At 50.6% G+C, this 18,601-nt stretch overlaps 2 protein-coding genes across 3 annotated transcripts; one reads left to right on the forward strand and one right to left on the reverse strand.

Annotated features, from left to right (window-relative positions):
* The first annotated feature begins 7,363 nt into the window (after positions 1-7,363).
* Positions 7,364-9,591, forward strand: LOC125518789. Of its 2 annotated transcripts, XM_048683657.1 has the most exons (3): positions 7,364-7,781; positions 7,862-9,129; positions 9,202-9,591. In XM_048683657.1, exons 2-3 carry the CDS (start codon positions 7,873-7,875, stop codon positions 9,313-9,315), a joined length of 1,371 nt encoding a protein of 456 aa, XP_048539614.1. In that variant the 5' UTR covers positions 7,364-7,781; positions 7,862-7,872; the 3' UTR covers positions 9,316-9,591. The 2 variants fall into 2 exon arrangements, with proteins under 2 accessions (XP_048539614.1, XP_048539612.1); XM_048683655.1 differs by having other exon boundaries at positions 7,862-9,591.
* A 900-nt stretch (positions 9,592-10,491) lies between these two features.
* LOC125518790 (pentatricopeptide repeat-containing protein At1g07590, mitochondrial-like) lies at positions 10,492-12,232 on the reverse strand. Its single transcript, XM_048683658.1, has one exon. It carries the CDS (start codon positions 12,131-12,133, stop codon positions 10,886-10,888), a length of 1,248 nt encoding a protein of 415 aa, XP_048539615.1. The 5' UTR covers positions 12,134-12,232; the 3' UTR covers positions 10,492-10,885.
* Positions 12,233-18,601: the final 6,369 nt, after the last annotated feature.

The following is an 18,601-nucleotide window of genomic DNA, read 5'->3' on the forward strand; positions in this document are numbered from 1 at the left end:
CATAAGGCAAGTTGTGGTCCTGCTGAGAAATCTACCACGTACAAATCATCTTTTCGATACCCTTCAAATACTAGAGACTTGTCAGATTCCATTAGAACAAGGCAACGATATTTTCCAAATATTACGATCATGTTTAAATCGCAAAGCATTGAGACAGACATTAAGTTGAAGCCAAGGGATTCAACAAGCATGACTTTATCCATGTGTTGATCCTTTGAGATTGCAACTCTACCTAGACCCAATACCTTACTTTTACCAGTGTCAGCAAATGTGATGTGGCTCTTGTCGGATGGACGTAAGGTTGAGTCCATGAGAAGGCTTCTCTTGCCAGTCATGTGATTTGTACAGCCATTGTCAATAATCCATTCTGAAGACTTTGAAGACGCTAGTGTCGTACCCTACAGTGCAGTTAGGGGGATAGGCTTCACGAAGAGAATTGTGAAGCAAAAACATTTGACGAACCAGTGGGTTATGAAAACTTAGATCCAGATTAGGACTAATAGGGAGAGTAGCATGCGATTCAGGAACGAAGTACATAATGATGCCATTCGGGCATTTTATCTTGCGCCCTACAAGATTTTTAAGGTCCCCAGCAATAGCGTCAGAAGATTTTGTTTTTCTGCTGGAGACCTTTCCCTGCAAAAGAGAGTTAAGCTTCTTAACCACCCACATCTTCAAGGGTGGCTTAGAAGCAATAAGTCTAAGTGCAGCATCTGAGAATTTTGGCTTTGAAGCCTTAGCAAACAGTCTTGCAGGTGGACAATAATACTCATAGGAATAAGCAGAATAATTTTTGGTCATATGAACATGACGGTTCGATGAACCGCTCTCATATTCATATGCCTGAGTATGGTTTCCCTGCAAAACATTTGCGTTAGTGTGACTCAGGTGAGTCCTCTGTTTGTATGAAGCCTTTGGACCATATGAAGCCTTTGGTCTGAGGTTTGTCTTCTTCAAGTGAGGTGTCATGAAGACATTCACAGGAAGATTTTCCAGACACTTTTTTGGAACCCAGATCTTCTTCATAGGCGGTCCATTCCTGCAGTTAGTACCAATGTACCTGGCAAACACTTCACCATTCTGATTCTTAAACAGTTTATAGTTTGCATCAAGGGATTCATCAATGATAATGGGGTTAGCACAAGTGAAGCCAGATAGATTGGATGGATCTGCTGAAGGTTCCTTGCAGCAACCCACGTGGTTTTGGGGTACTGCTCAGGTTTCCAGTAAGAGCCATCAGCATTCATTTTCCTTACGAACCCAACACCATCTTTCCTCGAGTTTCGGTTCAGAATCTGCTTTTTGAGGACATCACATAGTGTCTGATGCCCTTTAAGACTTTTGTACATCCCTGTTTCAAGCAATGTCTTCAACCTAGCATTCTCATCAGCAATAGTAGTGGTATCCTCAGCAGAGGGGTTAGTTACCACATCAACAGTTGAAGATATTGCAACAGTAGTAGCAGTAGAACATTCAGCAACAGAAGTAGCATTATCACGCTCAATGCATTTAAGACATGGTGGTTCAAATCCTTCCTGAGCGGAACTGATCTGTTTGGCGCGAAGTGACTCGTTTTCCTTTTGAAGATCTTCATGAGCCACTCTCAATTTCTCAAGATCTTGCTTCCTTTGAAGATAATCATAGGAAAGCTTTTCATGAGTTGTTGAGAGAGTTTCATACTTAACGTGAAGATTTTTTATGTCTTCAATTAAGGATTTAGATCGAGTCATTTCAGCACCTAACAGATCATCGCTTCTGTCTAACAGTTTTTGAATATGTTCCATAGCTCTCTGTTGTTCAGTTGCAATTTTAGCAAGTGTTTTGTAGCTGGGTTTTGAACCACAATCAGAGTCATCGTCACTAGATGTTTGATAGTGAGTAGTGCGTGTGTTTACCTTGGCACCGCGTGCCATGAAGCAGTAGGTAGAAGCAGAGTAGTCCTTGTCATTTGCATCGGTGTCGGTGATGAAGTCATTGTCTTCAGTGTTGAAGATGGACTTGGCAACGTATGATGTAGCCAGACTTGCGACGCCTGAATCGGACTCCTCCTCAGACTCCACCTCCGCCTCCTCAGAAGCGGACTCCTCCTCTGAATCCATTTCCTTGCCAACAAAAGCACGTGCCTTGCCAGATGAGCTCTTCTTGTGTGATGAAGACTTTGAGGAAGACTTGGAAGAAGACTTTGAGTATTTCTTCTTCTTCTTGTCGTCAGAGTCATATTCCTTGCTCTTCTTCTTCTTTTTGTTCTCATTGTCCCACTGTGGACACTCAGAGATGAAGTGGCCAGGTTTCTTGCACTTGTGACATGTTTTCTTCTTGTAGTCGTGAGCAGAAGCTTCATCATTCCTTGAGCTTGATCGGAAGACTTTCTGAAACCTTTCTTCTTGGTGAATTTTTGGAACTTCTTCACAAGCATAGCAAGTTCCCTTCCAATGTCTTCAGGATCATCCGAACTGCTGTCAGATTCTTCTTCAGATGAGGAGACAGCTTTTGCCTTCAAGGCACGAGTTCGCCCATAGTTTGGACCGTAGATATCTCTTTTCTCAGAAAGCTGAAACTCATGTGTATTGAGCCTCTCAAGTATGTCAGACGGATCGAGTGTCTTGAAATTAGGACGTTCTTGAATCATCAGGGCTAGGGTGTCAAACGAACTATCAAGTGATCTCAGTAGTGTCTTGACGACTTCATGTTTGGTGATCTCAGTAGCGCCGAGGGCTTGAAGCTCATTTGTGATGTCAGTGAGTCGGTCAAATGTGAGCTGGACATTCTCATTGTCATTTCGCTTGAAGCGGCTGAAGAGGTTGCGAAGGACACTGATTCTCTGATCTCTCTGGGTTGAGACGCCTTCATTGACCTTGGAGAGCCAGTCCCAGACCAGCTTAGATGTTTCCAAAGCACTCACACGGCCATACTGTCCTTTGGTCAGATGACCACAGATGATATTCTTGGTAGTAGAGTCCAGTTGAACGAACTTCTTGACATCAGCGGCAGTGACACCTTCTCCAGCCTTGGGAACGCCGTTCTTGACGACATACCATAGGTCGACGTCAATGGATTCAAGATGCATGCGCATATTGTTCTTCCAGTAGGGATATTCAGTTCCATCGAAGACGGGACACGCAGCGGAGACTTTAATTATCCCTGCAGTCGACATAGCTAAAACTCCAGGTGGTTAAACCGAATCACACAGAACAAGGGAGCACCTTGCTCTGATACCAATTGAAAGTGCGTTATATCGACTAGAGGGGGGGTGAATAGGTGATTTTTATGAAAGTCTTCAAAACGTGGAAGTTATGAAGACAAACGATAGAAATAAACCTATTACCCTGCAGCAGAAGGTAGACTACACTAGGCAAGCCATAGTCAAGTATTCAATAGAGTGAAAGCACAATGACTAATAGCAGCAATGTAGTAAGGATCAGGTAGGAAGATATTGTGAAGCCACACAGAACACGCAGTGTCACTCAGTGAAGACAAAAGATAGTGCGAACATACAATGACTTCACAAGGAGTAACAGTAAGTAAAGGGAAGGGAAGATGAAACCAGTGACTCGCTGAAGACAATGATTTGTTGGACCAGTTCCAGTTCCTGTGACAACTGTACGTCTGGTTAGGGCGGCTACGTATTTAAACCTTAGGACACACAGTCCCGGACACCCAGTCCTGAACACGCAGCTCAGGACACCCAGTCCTCACTGTATTCCCCTTGAGCTAAGGTCACACAGACCTCGCCCAATCACTCTGGTAAGTCTTCAAGGTAGACTCCCAAACCTTCACAGACTTCGTTCACCGGCAATCCACAATGTCTCTTGGATGCTCAGAACGCGACGCCTAACCGGCTGGAGGATGCACAGACCTCAAGTGTAATAAGTCTTCAGATCACACAGACAAGAAGACTTAAGTGATGCCTAATTCTCTTTGGCTCTGGGTAGTTAGGGCTTTATCCTCGCAAGGAATTCTCTCTCAAGGCTTCGAGGTGGGTTGCTCTCAAACGACAAAAGTCGTACTCTGAATCTGAGCAGCCAACCGTTTATGGTTGTAGGGGGTGGGCTATTTATAGCCACTTGGCAACCCGACCTGATTTGTCCAAAATGACCCTGGGTCACTAAGGAACTGACACGTGTTCCAACGGTCAGATTTCAAACTCACACGGCAACTTTACTTGGGCTTCAAGCAAAGCTGACTTGCCCGACTCTGGACAAGATTCGCTCTCAAAGTCTTCACTCGAAGACATAGGTTTTGTTTAAGCATCACTTCAGTCATTCTGACTAGTTCTCTTGGACCCCACTTAACAGTACGATGGTTCCTATGACTCAACACAGAAGAAAGAGAACTACGAAAGATCTAAGTCTTCGAGCTCCATAGGCTTCATGTGGTGTCTTCTCTTGTCATAGTCTTCAATGTGAATATCTTCATATACCACCTTTGACTTCAATATCTTCATACATTTTTAGGGGTCATCTCTGGTAGGAAAACCGAATCAATGAGGGACTTCTACCTGTGTTATCCTGCAATTCTCACAAACACATTAGTCCCTCAACTAGGTTTGTCGTCAATACTCCAAAACCAACTAGGGGTGGCACTAGATGCACTTACACCTCCGCTGCCTTCACCGTCATCCTCTCCCTTGGATCCAGCACGTCGAGCTCTTGGACTAGGCACAGGGTGGCCCGTTGTGCCACCGGGGTGGAGGAGGGGTTGGTCGCCTGGTGGGCGCTGTGCCTGACGGGGGCTGAGGGAGCGCGTGTCTTGAGCGGAGCGGACGGCCTGTGAGCGGGTGGCGCGTCAGCGACGAGGGTCGTGGGGGCGTCGTGGAAGAGGAGCCGAGTGGTGGTGCCGCCTTGCCCGATTTGCATCTGCTACACCTGGTGCGTCACCGCCCCAGCTCGGTCGTGGTTTTCGCTGGGGGGCCGTGGTCTTGTACGCATGGACGGAGTCGGTTTGCATGCATGCGAGGGACCCACCGATGGTCAACGCCGCTGCACCGCTGGCGTCCGCGTGGTTGCCGTCGAACTCGAGCGAGGCGGCGAGGGCGCCCGCAATGGCCTCCTCCAGCTCTTCCTGACCGAGCTCGATGCGCGGCGGGGAGGGAGCTGAGCGTCCCCACTCTTGAAGAACTCGGCGACGGGGTCGGCATCGGCGTGGTTGGCATGGCTCCTTCTTGCTGGTGGCGGCGAGGGTGGTGGTGAGGGGGACGGTGCACTACGCAGCGGCAGGGGAGGAGTGGTGCAGATGGCGATCTCCCGTCCGTGGCAGCCCTTGTTATGGTGGCGGCTGGTGGGGGTGCGACTGCGCTGGCGAAGCTCTCGGGTGCGCTCCTTTGCCGCCGCTGGGGCCCGGCTGGAGTGGCCGCGACCCAGCAGCATGTCTGCCCAGGAGCGCCGGCCGCTGCGCTCGCTGTCATGGTCGTCATGGTCCCTACGGCCGCCCCCTCGCTGCAGACCGTGGCATCCCGAGGAGGCCACCGTGGGTGGTTGGCGGTGCCCCTGTCCATGTTCAACGTGCCAGGTCCAGGTTGCCGGGTACACCGCTGGGAAGGGGGCGCCGTCGCCGGACTCTGACGAGGGGAGTCCGCTCTGGCACGAGTGGGAGGACTGCGACGTGCGGGGGGTCCAATCCTCGATCATGTCGACGTGCACCAGCAGCTCGCGGCGCCTGATGCCGGGAGGGGTAGCCACCTGGCGGCTCGGCAGCGAGAACCCCAGCATGGCCTCAACCCAGCCCGCCCCACGGGCCGCGCGCCAGGTCTCGTGCTTGGTGGGGATGTGTGCGACGTCAGTCGTCCAGCCAGCAGGCGAAGGACTTGGCGTGTCTGCGCTCGTGGGTGCGGCTGTCCAGGCGATCAACGATGCAGAGGTCGCCGAGGACCTCCTCCGCGCCCGCCAGCGACCAGAGCTGCATGGGCATCCGCTCGATGACGACGCGGACGTGGAGGGTGTAGTCGTCCGACACCTCGTGGTCGTCCTCGTGCCACCCGTTGACCTTGAACTCGACGCCGTCGGCCTTGATGACGCCGCAGCGGACGACGTTCGCCTTGTGCGCCGGAAGCTCGAAGTGGACCAGAAAGTCCTCTGGGTCGTGGCTGGTGATGCGCAGCAGGTGGGGCGGCATGTGGATCTGCTCTTCTATGGCTTGACCGACCGACATGGGGTTGGCGGCGTGCTGAGGCGTCGCGGCCGTGAGGAGCACGGCGTGCTTCCGGAGCAGAAACTCTTGGTGCTCCTTGGCCGGAGTGGCGACCACCACCTTGTAGCTCGACCTTGGGCGGCGGGAGGGGTCGGTGAGGAGGGCCTGGCGGTCCATGTCGACGGGACGCGCGGCCGGTGGCGGCGGCGCAGGGAAACGCAGCCTCTCCCTCATCGGGCCGCGGGTGGCGCCGTCCGCCCCACGCCTATTCCTCGGATTCTGTGGGCACTCCCTACCGAAGTGGCCCTGCAGCTTGCAGATGATGCAGCGGAGTGGATCTCGGCAATCGACGTGGCGGTGCTCGCTACTGAGGCATCTGAAATAGCGGTCGTCGAATTGGCTTAAGAAGGTAGCGCGGCCAGCGTCCTCCTTAATGGTGGAGCGCTTGCCCATCTGCCTCGGCTGGCGACGCCTGGAGTTGCCCGCTGATCTACTAAGTGCATGCTGTTGCTGCTCCGATTTGACCTCCGTCCATCCCTCCCCCTCGCCCAAAGAGGAAATGGACGGTGCGGGTGAGGGCACTACCACAATGGATTTTAGCCTGCAGTTCCCAGGGCAGGGGTGCCCTGCTTGGACCGCTGGCTCGTGCGTCGCGCCCGCCTTGGAGTTCTCGCCACGCAGCAGGAAACGCGTCGGGGAGTCTGGGCGGGACGTTGACGCCGGAGGGAGCGGTGGAGAGACCAGCGCTTGCATCGGACCGCTGGATCCAGACAGATCTGCCGCTGTTGCAGGGTCTCCCCGCACCGATCTGGCGCTGCACGAGGAGCGGGTCGAACACTAGGATCCAGTAGGGGACGGCGGCCGCATGGCGAATTTGGTGGCGCCCCGGCCCGGGCGGGCAGGGACGGAGGCTGGTGGCCGCCGCGGCCGGAGCGGCGCGCGGCGCGGGAGCGGGAGGGGAGCGGGAGCCTGTTGGGTCGCAGCCTTCCTATTGTATATTTGGAAAAGAGTGGAGCGTATGATTTGCGACCGGTGCAAGTAATCTAATCAAGCCACACATATACCGACGATCTAAAATGTTTTGAGGGGATTATGATTTTTGTTTGTTTTGAGGGTAAATTTGAAATAATTCATGGATATTTATGAAGAGGAGATCCATAATTTACATACAATTAAAATCTTCCAAATCTTGTCCACCAAAAATAAATGCAATTGTGCTATAAAAAATGGCTCCCAACCGAGTTTGTTGAGGGAACAGGGAAGACAGCGGGAGAAGAAGGGAAGAGGACGAGAAAAGCCGAAAATAAAACCTCTCCTTCCCCTCCCCCTGTTCGTCGTTCTTCTCGGTTCGATCCACTCCAGCAGCCCCAAATCCCGGCCCGATTCCTCCCCAAATCCAGTCGACTCCCTGCCGGAATCCGCCCTCCCACTGATCGCCGCAAGCTCCCGGACCCGGAGCAAGCAATTTCGCGCCGCAAGAACTGCTCGCCGTCCGTGGACAAAAGCCCTCGCCCGACTCTCCCAACTTCTTTTCTGTTCGTCCTGACCATCGTCTTACGCGCCTCGCCGCCATCGCCGTCGCAGTTCTTCCTCGTCTCGTCTGGACATCCGCGTTCCTGCTATCTGCACCCCGTCCGCAGCCTTTGGGTTTCGAGGTATGACCTGTTTTCGTGAAGCGATTAGTCAATTCCCGCCGCTCACCTTCACAGCTTCTAACACCCGGCTCACTATTTAGATCCGCCCTTGATGGCGGGGGAGGAGGCCGCGGAGGGAAGCGGGAACAGGAGGCGGATGGATCTAAACCTGTACCTGGGCCTCCCTCCATTGCCGCGGCCTCCAGGTCGGCTGGGCGTAGCTATGGATTGCCCGCCGCCGCCCAACTCGGCCATTCCGGTTCCGGAATCTCCAAGAACGGATGAGCCTGCAGTATTACCGGCACCAGAGGAGATGCCGCCACTGCCCGTTGTATACTCGCCGTCCAATGCGCTCTCCACGCCGGAGCTATCGCTGATAGATCCGATGCTCTTTGATTGGCTTGATGGCCTCAGTACGGACAGTGAAGAGGCTCTTGATGCTGGTGAACCGGCTGTGGTGCGCGACGCGCCCTCACATGATGCCAATGTATCACCACCGCCGCCAGCGCCATTGTCTCTTCCTGGGCTGGAAGGGGTTCGCCTTGAATGGGTGGAAAGGCTTTCTCACCCTATTCTGGTGGCTCCTGCAGCCGGAGCAGAGATGGTGAGCACGAGGGTGATGAGGCAATCTATGGGGGCTGTGAATGCAATTGAAGACATGACGCCTGAGCTCCGCCTGCAGAGGTTGATCCAGGTGAGTGAACAGCACCACATTGTGAACCGCAACCAGCGGCCGACCAGCCCAGAAGCAGAAAGACTGGCGCAAGCCATCCAGCGGTCTCACAGCTCTCTAGATGCATCAAGGCGGCAGAAGCTCGATGGTGATGGCAAGATGACAGGAATGGGTGCCGTCAAGAAGGACGGGAACTGTGGGTGCAACTCCAGTTTCGAGTGCAATATCTGCCTTGAAGCGGCTAAAGAGCCTGTGGTTACACCGTGCGGCCACCTCTTCTGCTGGCCATGCTTGTACCAGTGGCTCCATGGACATTCAGCCCACTCTGAGTGCCCTGTCTGCAAGGGAGAGGTGCTCGAAGTAAATGTCACACCAATATATGGAAGAGGAGGCGGTGAACGGGACGCCTCCAGCAATGATGTTCCTCCCAGACCACGCGCAAACAGGAGTGAGAGCTTGAGGCAGCAGCTGCAAATGCCAGACCCAAGAGGCATTGCAAGCATGGTGAGACGGTTGATAGAAAACCAGGATATAGTGAGAGGCCAGGCAGCTCCACCTGCAGGCGGGGTTGAGGTGACTGTACTTCCCGCAGCCCGGTCAAGGGCTAGGGTACGGAGACAGCAAAGACACAGTCTTGTTTCACCCTCCCCAATAATGCTGCGTGCAAGCAACGCGGCCCCTGAGAGTGGCAATCAGGTCCGATTGCCGTCTTCTAATTCCGTTAATGCTGCACCCACAGTTACTCAGCAGTCGTCATCCATGGAGCAGGCATCGACTTCTAGCACCCTGGCTGTTATAGTGGGACAGGCAGCCCAAAGTAGGAGGTCCAGACCTTCGGAGTCCACAACCACAAGAAGAACAAGGAGGAGGCAGCAGCAGTAGGTAAAAGTGGTGCTGCCATTTTCTCCAATAAAACATATATAGATCATGCTTTGTCTGTACCATGTCAAGCTCCAAAAACATAGTCAAGATTATAAGGTAGGAATGTATATGCTATTGCTTTGCTCACGTATACCTTTTTCATGGAAAAGGAATTATTAGCATGTATGTGGGGATAAATTTCCCTGATATTGCATCTGTTTGTTTTTCAGTGAATTGTTAATTGTTATCTCTGTACTGTGTATGCCTGAATTTGAAGATAGTTAATTTCCTCAGCTATAGTTTTTGTACCGTCAAGACTGATGAATGTAGCAACAAATGCACCATTCTTTTCTATTTTAAGGTTTCCTCTTGTCTTAATGACTTGATCTAGTGTCCAGAAAGATTGGCATCCAGATCTTGGATAAATCTTTTTGTTTTTCTCATGATCTGAAATGATAGTCCAATGTAATTTGTAGTATATTAGTACAAGTCACTGCGAAAAAAAATGAAGATATTTTTCCTTTAAGCTCCTGCAGAACATGAAGAGTTCTTCTGGATTTGCCACCGCAGCCAGCTGTTTTGACATTGTATAAAGTGGATAGTACACAAATAGGTTGTCAATGTTTGGAACATGCAGCAGTACTCTACTTCTCTGTCCCAAACAAGCAACCAGCTGTCCAGTTTTAGTCGAACATCTCATGGGGCATTGTCTGCCCCTGCATATCAAGAACCAGTCTCCCTCTGAGAAAAAATAAAAGAACCAGAAGATGACCAAATTTGTTTGAACAGATGAACATTTGCTATTTACATTTCAGGATTGTCATTTGATTACACCGAACAACAGGAAACACTATAGAGTATATCACAGATATTTCGCGAGGTCCAAAAGTATCACCATTGGTAGTTCTGGAGATCAAGATGGTTGGATGGGTCAGCGTCAAATAGAGTTTATGGAATTCACCAGCTTCTCAAACCTTGTCCATGTGCAAACCTCTGCAAAAATGTCAGACTGCTCCTGGATATGCACATGATTGCTCATTTTGTGACCAGCACCTGGGAACAACGTAGCAATAGAGAGCTACAAATACTGTTATGGGTAGTACAATATCTTCAGTACATGTAACATGTCTATCTAGTCTCGACGTAACTGTAAAATGCTGAGTTTGTAATTTTTCTTGGAAGTGTTTGTCCAGTGACTGGTGTAATTTCCCTTGGACCCTTCTAGTCTAGTTTTAAGTGAAATGCAGATCTCCTGCAATGTTTCAGAAACAAAATCAAAATGGCAATAAAAAAACTATACATTCTATCAAAGACTCGCTGACCTAACTGATTGTTTTATGCAACTCATACACAAAGGAAACACCAGTTTCGATATTTTGACCATGCAAGTTTTGGGCAACCTGCTTGGATACCAAAAGAAGGTGCATTCATCAATTGGATTGTGCACATGTTCATGTACCACTCCCACAGTCAAAGGACGATTGAATGCATCGTGTGCAGAAGAAATGGCTCAACTTAGCACTGATGTTTCCTTTTCATCCTAATCCTTCAAAGCCCCGGCAGTTGGTTAGTGGTTACTGTATGGACAGTATCATGTCTTGTACTGTTCAATCAGTCTCAGAAGGCTATGTGTCTCGGCGTCAGGCATTGCACCTCTCAAAATCATCGTCTTTACAAAATCTGGCTCATAAACTTTTGCTTTAACATAAGCTTTTAGAAGGGTATTATACACAAAGGAATTTCTACAGTACTTTGATTCATTCAGTTCTGCAAAAACTTTCTTCGCATTTTCTAAGTCACCAATCTCTGCAAAATTTTCAAGCAATAAATGAGTGGTCTCCAACCATGGTGTTGAACTTTTCACCTTCCTTGTGACAACTTCCTTTTTTCCCATATCCATTGTGTTCACAGCTTGTTTCACAAAACCTGCTTTCAAGCAACCCAATGCCAAGTGACGATACGTAATAGCATTTGGTTGACAACCACTTGCTCTCATTTCTTTGAACACGGCCGCTGCTTTATCCACAAGGCCATGCCTGCAGTAAACTGATAACATGGAATTGAACTGTTCTGTAAGCTTTAGCTTCCTTGTTGATTTGATCTCTCGCCAAATCTCTTCTGCCTGCTCAACACAGCCAACCTTTCCAAATGCTTCAATTGCTAGTGTAAAGCTTTTGGATCGAATATGAGGAAGGCATTGCATGAGGTTCCACGTCATCTTTAGCTCATGTTCCTTTCCAAGGTACCCATACAAGATAAGAAGAATTTCCTGTGTAGACCAGTTAGTACCTGTCATAGAATTCTTGATGGCTTCTATGTATGTCTGGGAAACAGTATATAGCCTTGCTACAGCATGTGAAATTGCTAGAATGCCATAAGTGATCTCATTTGGCTCAATCTTTGCTCTTTTCATATCACTGAACACCCTCGCCACTCCATCAATATTGTGATCATTGGCCTGTATTTTCAGCAAGATGTTGTAGGTTGAGGTGTGGGGGGTCACTCTACTGGCTTTCATCTGAGCGAGGATTTTGGAGATAGTCTTCCTACGCCCCTCAGAAGAATGGAGGATGATCAAGCGATTGTAAACGTACGGTGAAATTGGCAGGGACAGTTCCCTCATCTTCCTCATGTAACCATATGAAAGCTTAATCAAGCCCTGCTCCAAACAAGCCATTACAAGGTTATTGTAGAGCAGCTCATTCCGGAATTCTTGAGGTATACGGAGGAAGAGGCTCTCGGCTTCAGAAATGCCATGAACTTTAGCTGTGAACTCTAGGAGATAGGAGTAATCAAGCTCACTCAGCTTGTAGGGTCTCTCTCTGATCACCCATTCCATGACCTGTAGGGGAACAAACGAAATGGAGTGTTACTTCCTTATAACAGACTAAAAAACACTACTGGCAGTAAAAAGGAAAATCCATCGGATCCTCTGTGCATCTTCACACCGACGAGCGGCATAATAATGGAAGACTCAAGGAGTCCGAGACAGACAAAAGAAAAGGGGCGGGGGGGGTCCTCTGCCTCCCAACAGTCACAGCTGCAGCAGCCAGGACAGCGTCCGCACTGCTCAGAGCCTCAGAGCACAGATCGAGGTTCCGCGGGGGCCGAGATGGCTCCTCCTGCCGCTTCCAGGTTCTGTCTGAACCAACCGTCCTTCGCGTTCGGCGTTGCCTTTACTCGCCGTGGGAGGGGCCGCGGCTTCAAGGGCCGGGGTATTTGATTTTTTGCCACCACTTATGTAGCACTTTGATATTTTGCCACCCTTTACATTGTAATTGATCTGCTAGCAGAGCAGATCCCAACGCCGCGCGCCGGCGGATGACACGGGAATGAGTGAGGGTCCACCTCATGAGGAAAACACGGAGAGGCGATCGAGGCGATTGTGAGGCGATCGCTGTCGAGAGCTAGGGTTAGGGTTTTCCGCGGTGGTGGTGAGGCTACCGGTGGTGCGTGAAGGGGCGACGGCGTCCCCGAACGCGCAGATCGGCGTGGATCTGACTCTGCTGTGGACGTGCCATGGCGGACAGGATGAGGAACGGGGCGGCGGCGCCGCAGAACGCAGCGAGCGCTCCCAAGGCGACGACTACGCCACGAGCGGCAACGGGCACGACGGCAGCCCCCACGGGGGCGACAACGCCGCGATCAGGCGTGCGTACGGCGGCGATGGGCTCAGCACAGAAGATGCCACTGGGCGCACAAAGCAGAAACCCATCGCAGTCGCCCGTAGATGGCAAAGTCTCCGAGGAGGCGGCGGGACTAACTGCGCGCTTGGGGGGACTTGTGCTGACGGAGAAGGAGGCTGCAGGGTTTGTCTTCAAGGAGCCTGAACGAGAACAAGCTAGGCCGGCGAAGTGGTCGGCCATAGGGAAAGCGTTTACCCCAAAGCTCATGAATCAGCGTGCTCTCGAGATGGCGATGCCAAGGGCATGGGGCCTCCACAAAGAAGCAAAGTTCAAGATAATTGGAAGGAACATGTTCATGGTGAAGTTTGGAAGCGAAGGTGACTGGAAACACGTGTTAAATAACGGACCCTGGCAGTTTGACTTCAATATTGTGGTGCTCAAGGATTATGATGGTGTTACTAGACCATCTGAGATGGTGTTTGATACGGTGGAGGTTTGGGCTAGGGTTGCTGATCTACCTTTGAATAAGCGTTCGAAGGAGTTCGGTGAGGCGCTTGGGAATTGGTTGGGTGGAGTGGTACGTGTGGATGTCGAGAAAGATGGATTTGCAAAGGGTCCGAATCTGCGTTTCAGATAAATTATCAGTGCATGAGCCGTTGGTCCGGGGGTTCTATCTTAAAAAAGCGGAGGAGGACTTGGAACAAACTTGGTTTGATTTCACCTACGAAAAGATTCCGCACTTTTGTTTCGAGTGTGGACGGCTGGTACACAATGAGGGAGGCTGTGTCCCCCCGGTGGAGTCAGACCAACAGTGGGGCGAATGGCTACGGGCTTCGCCGAGCAGATCGGGAGCGAGGAAGGAAGGATCCTACAGAGGGCCAACCAGCAGTGCCAGTAGCTATGGGAGTGTTAGATCAAGTGAAGGGGATATGGGCAGCAGGAAGATGGGATCTGTACGTGATCTCCCAACAAAACGCAACCTTAACAGGGAGTTTGACAGACCTGCTGATTCTCGCACTGGCGGGAATGAGCATGGTGTCCAGGGTGAAGTGTCCAGCCCCAACAAACAGCGGCACGGGTCGGAGGTGGCGATGGGCAAGGACCTGCGGGATGAGCTTGAGCAAAAAAGGGAGCAGAATATGCGCAATGAACTGAGGCACCGTCAGATGAACAAGCAGGCTGAGCTAAGGTCGCAGTACAAAGCATATACGTCCAGAGAGCATTATGGGGGAGGAAGCTCTAGCCACACTAGAGAGAGGGAAAGGAGGAGGGGCTACTATGTGAGGAAGCCAAGGCCGGAGCAAGATGAACACAGGGCAGCTAGGAGCCCGGTTCATGATGGCACTGGAGATAGGAAGCGAAGGCCGAAGCAACATTGGGTGGTAAAGGGGGATTCCGTGAGGCAAGTTGGTAATGATACTTTCATTCGCGACACAAGGCAAAAAACGTCTTCCGTGTTTGACCGTATCTCTGAGCAGCATGATGCATCGGCAGACCCTGCGAGGCAGGGCCGCCGGTCCCAATGAACATCTTGGCCTGGAACTGTCGAGGACTGGGGTTGTACTCGACAGTGGGCGAACTCCGAGACCTGATTAGGTCCTACAACCCAGCGGTGGTGTTCTTAAGCGAGACAAAAAAGAAGGCGAAGGCTATGGAGAAATTGAAGTGGAGTTTGGGTTTCCGAAGTGGTGTGGCGGTTGACTGTCAAGGTTTGAGTGGGGGTTTAGCGATGTGGTGGAGGGAGCATCTTCAAGTCACTGTTCGACCTTGGTGCCAATATTTCCTGGATGTGGAAGTAGGTTGGGAAGGCAAAACCTGTAGGATCACTGGATTCTACGGTGAGCCCGATGTGGTGCATAGGAAGAAATCATGGGACGCTCTTCGATACCTGAGAAGACAAGATGAGTTACCATGGCTGTGCCTTGGTGACTTTAATGAGGCTTTACTGCAAACTGAGCAATGAGGTGGTAACCCGAGGAGTTTCATCCAAATGGAAGACTTTCGTGATTGCTTGGCCGACTGCGGCCTAGCTGACCTCGGCTTCTCCGGGTATCCCTATACATGGGATAACAGAAGACAAGGAAATGAGAATATCCAAGTTAGATTGGACCGAGGCACATGCAATAATGAGTTCATGGCAATGTTTCCGGATACACATGTCCAACATATAATCACGGAGGAATCGGATCACTGTGCGCTGGTGGCCAAGGTTCTGGAGACGGCTTCAGAGCGGGATGATCGAGGCCCCGGGCAGTTCAGGTACGAGGAAGCGTGGACAAGGCATGAGCGGTACGAGTCAATGGTCGTTGAAAAATGGAATGCAGCAGACACAGGGGGGTTGGGTATTTCACCTACATGCAGCAGGCTGTCTACGCTTTCAAAAGGTATGCAAGAGTGGGGAAGAGTAGTTTTTGGATCGATACGAAACCAAATAAAGCAGCTGCAAGTTCAGTTAAAGGATGCAAAGTTCCGAGCTCTATGGACAGGCTACCAATCAGAAGTGAGAGAAATAGAAGAACAGCTGCGAGAGGTATATGCGCGGGAAGAAGTGATGCAACGACAGCGGTCGCGAGTGGACTGGCTAGCGGCGGGCGATATGAATACGAAGTATTTTCAGGGAAGGGCCTCGCATAGAAAGCGGAAAAATACAGTTCGAGCGTTGCTTCGAGATGATGGGTCAAAGTGCATGGTGAATGAAGAGATGAGAGAGATGGCAGCAAAATTCTATGAAGTGTTGTTTACATCTGGGGGGTCGGTGGGTGCCCAAGCATTACTTCAGAATATTCCTAGCATCATCTCTGAGAATATGAACCAGAGACTTGTGACACCGGTCACTGACGAGGAGATAGAGCATGCGCTGTTCCAGATGGGGCCAACAAAGGCACCGGGCCCTGATGGGCTGCCAGCCCTCTTTTATCAACGACACTGGTCGCTTGTAAAGGAAGAAGTGTGCACGGTGGTGCGTGATTTTCTTGCTGGAGTAGCAGCTCCGGAGGCTTTTAATGCGACGGTGATTGTTATGATCCCGAAAGTTAACTCACCGGAGTTGCTTTCGCAATTTCGCCCAATCAGCCTCTGTAATGTTTTGTATAAAATTGCCTCTAAGGTGCTAGCTAACAGGTTAAAAGCTATTTTGCCGATACTTATCTCGGAGGAACAAAGTGCTTTTGTCCCGGGCCGACTAATCACAGATAATGTTTTTGTGGCCTATGAGTGTGTGCATGCCATAAGAAAGAGAAAGAGGAAGAAACCACTTTGTGCAGTCAAGTTGGATATGATGAAAGCCTACGATAGAGTGGAATGGGTGTTCCTAGAGCAAATGCTCCTCAAGTTTGGGTTTGACAATGCATGGGTAGCCATGATCATGAGGTGTGTAACGTCGGCAAATTTTGTTGTCAAGCTTAACGGTGGGCTGTCCAGAATGTTTACCCCATCCCGAGGATTACGGCAAGGAGACCCTTTGTCCCCATATCTATTCCTGTTCTGCGTGGAAGGTTTTTCTGCGTTACTGAAAAAGGCCCAAGAGGATAATCTTATAAAGGGTGTGTCTTTTGGGAGCACTGGCCCCCAAGTGACTCATCTTCTGTTCGCTGATGACAGTATTATCTTTCTTCAAGGTTGTGTTGACAACTTTCTAGCTCTGAAGGATATATTGGGTATATATGAACAAGCGTCAGGACAGAAGGTAAACTTACATAAATCCTCCAATTTCTTTGGGAAGGGGTGTCAGCAGGATCAAAAAGAGGCCCTCAAGGCATCGATCGGGATTGAAACAGAGGCGTTGAGTGAGAGGTATTTGGGTCTCCCAACGGTGGTGGAGAGAGCTAAGGATGGGTCTTTCCAATATGTGGTTGAAAGCTCAAAAAAGAAGGTTACGAGTTGGAAGGGGCAAGGCCTCTCAAAAAAGCAAGGGAAGTTCTTGTGAAATCTGGGCTGCAAGCTACTCCTGCATTTACTATGAGCTGTTTTCTCCTCACAAAGAAGATGTGCCGGAACCTGACATCTATCTCGTCGAAATTCTGGTGGGGGGCAGTGAATGGTGAGCGCAAAGTGCATTGGATTGCCTGGGATAAAATGTGTGCTGCAAAGAAGGAAGGAGGCATGGGTTTTAGGGACGCCGAGGCGTTTAACCAGGCGTTATTGGCCAAGCAGGCATGGAGGATCTTGCGGTTCCCCTCCTCGCTCTGTGCGCGTGTCTTGAAGGCCAGATATTTCAAAGATGGCGACATTATGAATGCAACATGTCCTGATGGTGGATCATACACATTCAGAAGTATTCTTCATGGGAGAGATCTTCTTCGAGCAGGGCTAGTGTGGCGAGTGGGAGATGGCACCAAGATTAACATCCACCATGATCAGTGGATACCGAGAAAGGGCAGCTTATCACCACTGGGTGCTGAGTATGTCATGGGGGTCACGAAGGTCTGCCACTTGCTAAACCAAGGGGGTACGAGTTGGAACGAGCAGCTGCTGGAGAGGATGTTCTCACAGGAGGACGTTGAAGACATCAAGCAAATTGTCGTTGGAGGACCAGGTGCGGATGATCACTTGGCTTGGAACTTCACTAAAGATGGTTACTTCACGGTTCGCTCGGCATATCACCTGCGTGTATCAATGAACCGAGCGCGGACGGGACGACAGGAGTCATCGTCATCTGTGAACCAGCATAAGAGCTGGATGGCGATGTGGGACACTTCAGCTCCGGGGAAAGGAAAGATCCACATGTGGCGCCTGCTTCGCAATGGTTTAGCCGTTGGGCATGAACTGTGGAGGAGGAAGATCAAGGCGGGAGTTTTTTGTACGGCATGTGGTCGAGAAGAAACAATCTATCATAGATTTTGGGGCTGTCCCCATTTGGTACTCTACTGGAAAAGACTGCATTCGGAGAACGGAATTGCGGTGGCGATCCCACCGTGTCAGCTTGGTTCCCAGAGTGCAGTTGCAACATGGCTCCTGGAGTGGTTCCAGCAAGCAGAAGAGGAGGAAAGGTCGATGATGGTCCAGTCGGTCTATGCGCTGTGGCTAGCTCGCAATGAAGCCCGGGATGGAAAATGGATCGAAGAACCACATGAAATAATGGAGCGGGTGGTGCGGTTGACTGAAGAATGGCGAAACATCCATCATAAACCCTCGCCGGTCCGGGAACCGGGTGCGAGAAGAAAATGGGAGGCGCCGGAGGAGGGATGGATCAAAGCCAATGCTGACGGAGCGTTCTCCAAGGACAGAGGCAAGGGTGGTGCGGGGGTAGTGCTCAGAGATCATCATGGTGGCTTTCGGGTTGCTGCTTGCTCTTTCGTCGACCGGGCCCCCAGTGCCGAGATGGTGGAGGTGGAAGCCTGAAAACGTGCTATTCAGCTGGCTAGTGAGGCTAACGTGCAGAATCTTCATGTCGAGCTGGATTGCCTGGGAATCGTCGCGGCGATCAACAAGTCTGAATAAGACCTCTCTATCTTGGGGCCGAGTGTTGAAGAGATTAACCAGATGCTTAACCAGTTTCTGCAGGTGAAGGTTACATGGACAAAGCGAGAAGCAAATGGTGCCGCGGATAAATTAGCCAAAATAGGATTAGGTGATGAAGTTTGTAATGTTTGGTGGGTTGGTCCACCGGAGTCTATTATCTAGGTTCTCTCTGATGAGATCCCAGCTACGTTTAATTAATAAAGCGGCATTGATCCTAAAAA

This window comes from Triticum urartu, chromosome 7 (genome assembly GCF_003073215.2).
Source record: "Triticum urartu cultivar G1812 chromosome 7, Tu2.1, whole genome shotgun sequence".
Taxonomy (NCBI): Eukaryota; Viridiplantae; Streptophyta; class Magnoliopsida; order Poales; family Poaceae; genus Triticum; species Triticum urartu.

What these genes read in the sequence shown, in the direction of transcription:
- LOC125518789 (XM_048683655.1), top strand. Translation starts at nt 7,873, where the DNA reads ATGGCGGGGGAGGAGGCCGCGGAGGGAAGCGGGAACAGGAGGCGGATG.
- LOC125518790 (XM_048683658.1), bottom strand. Translation starts at nt 12,133, where the DNA reads ATGGAATGGGTGATCAGAGAGAGACCCTACAAGCTGAGTGAGCTTGAT.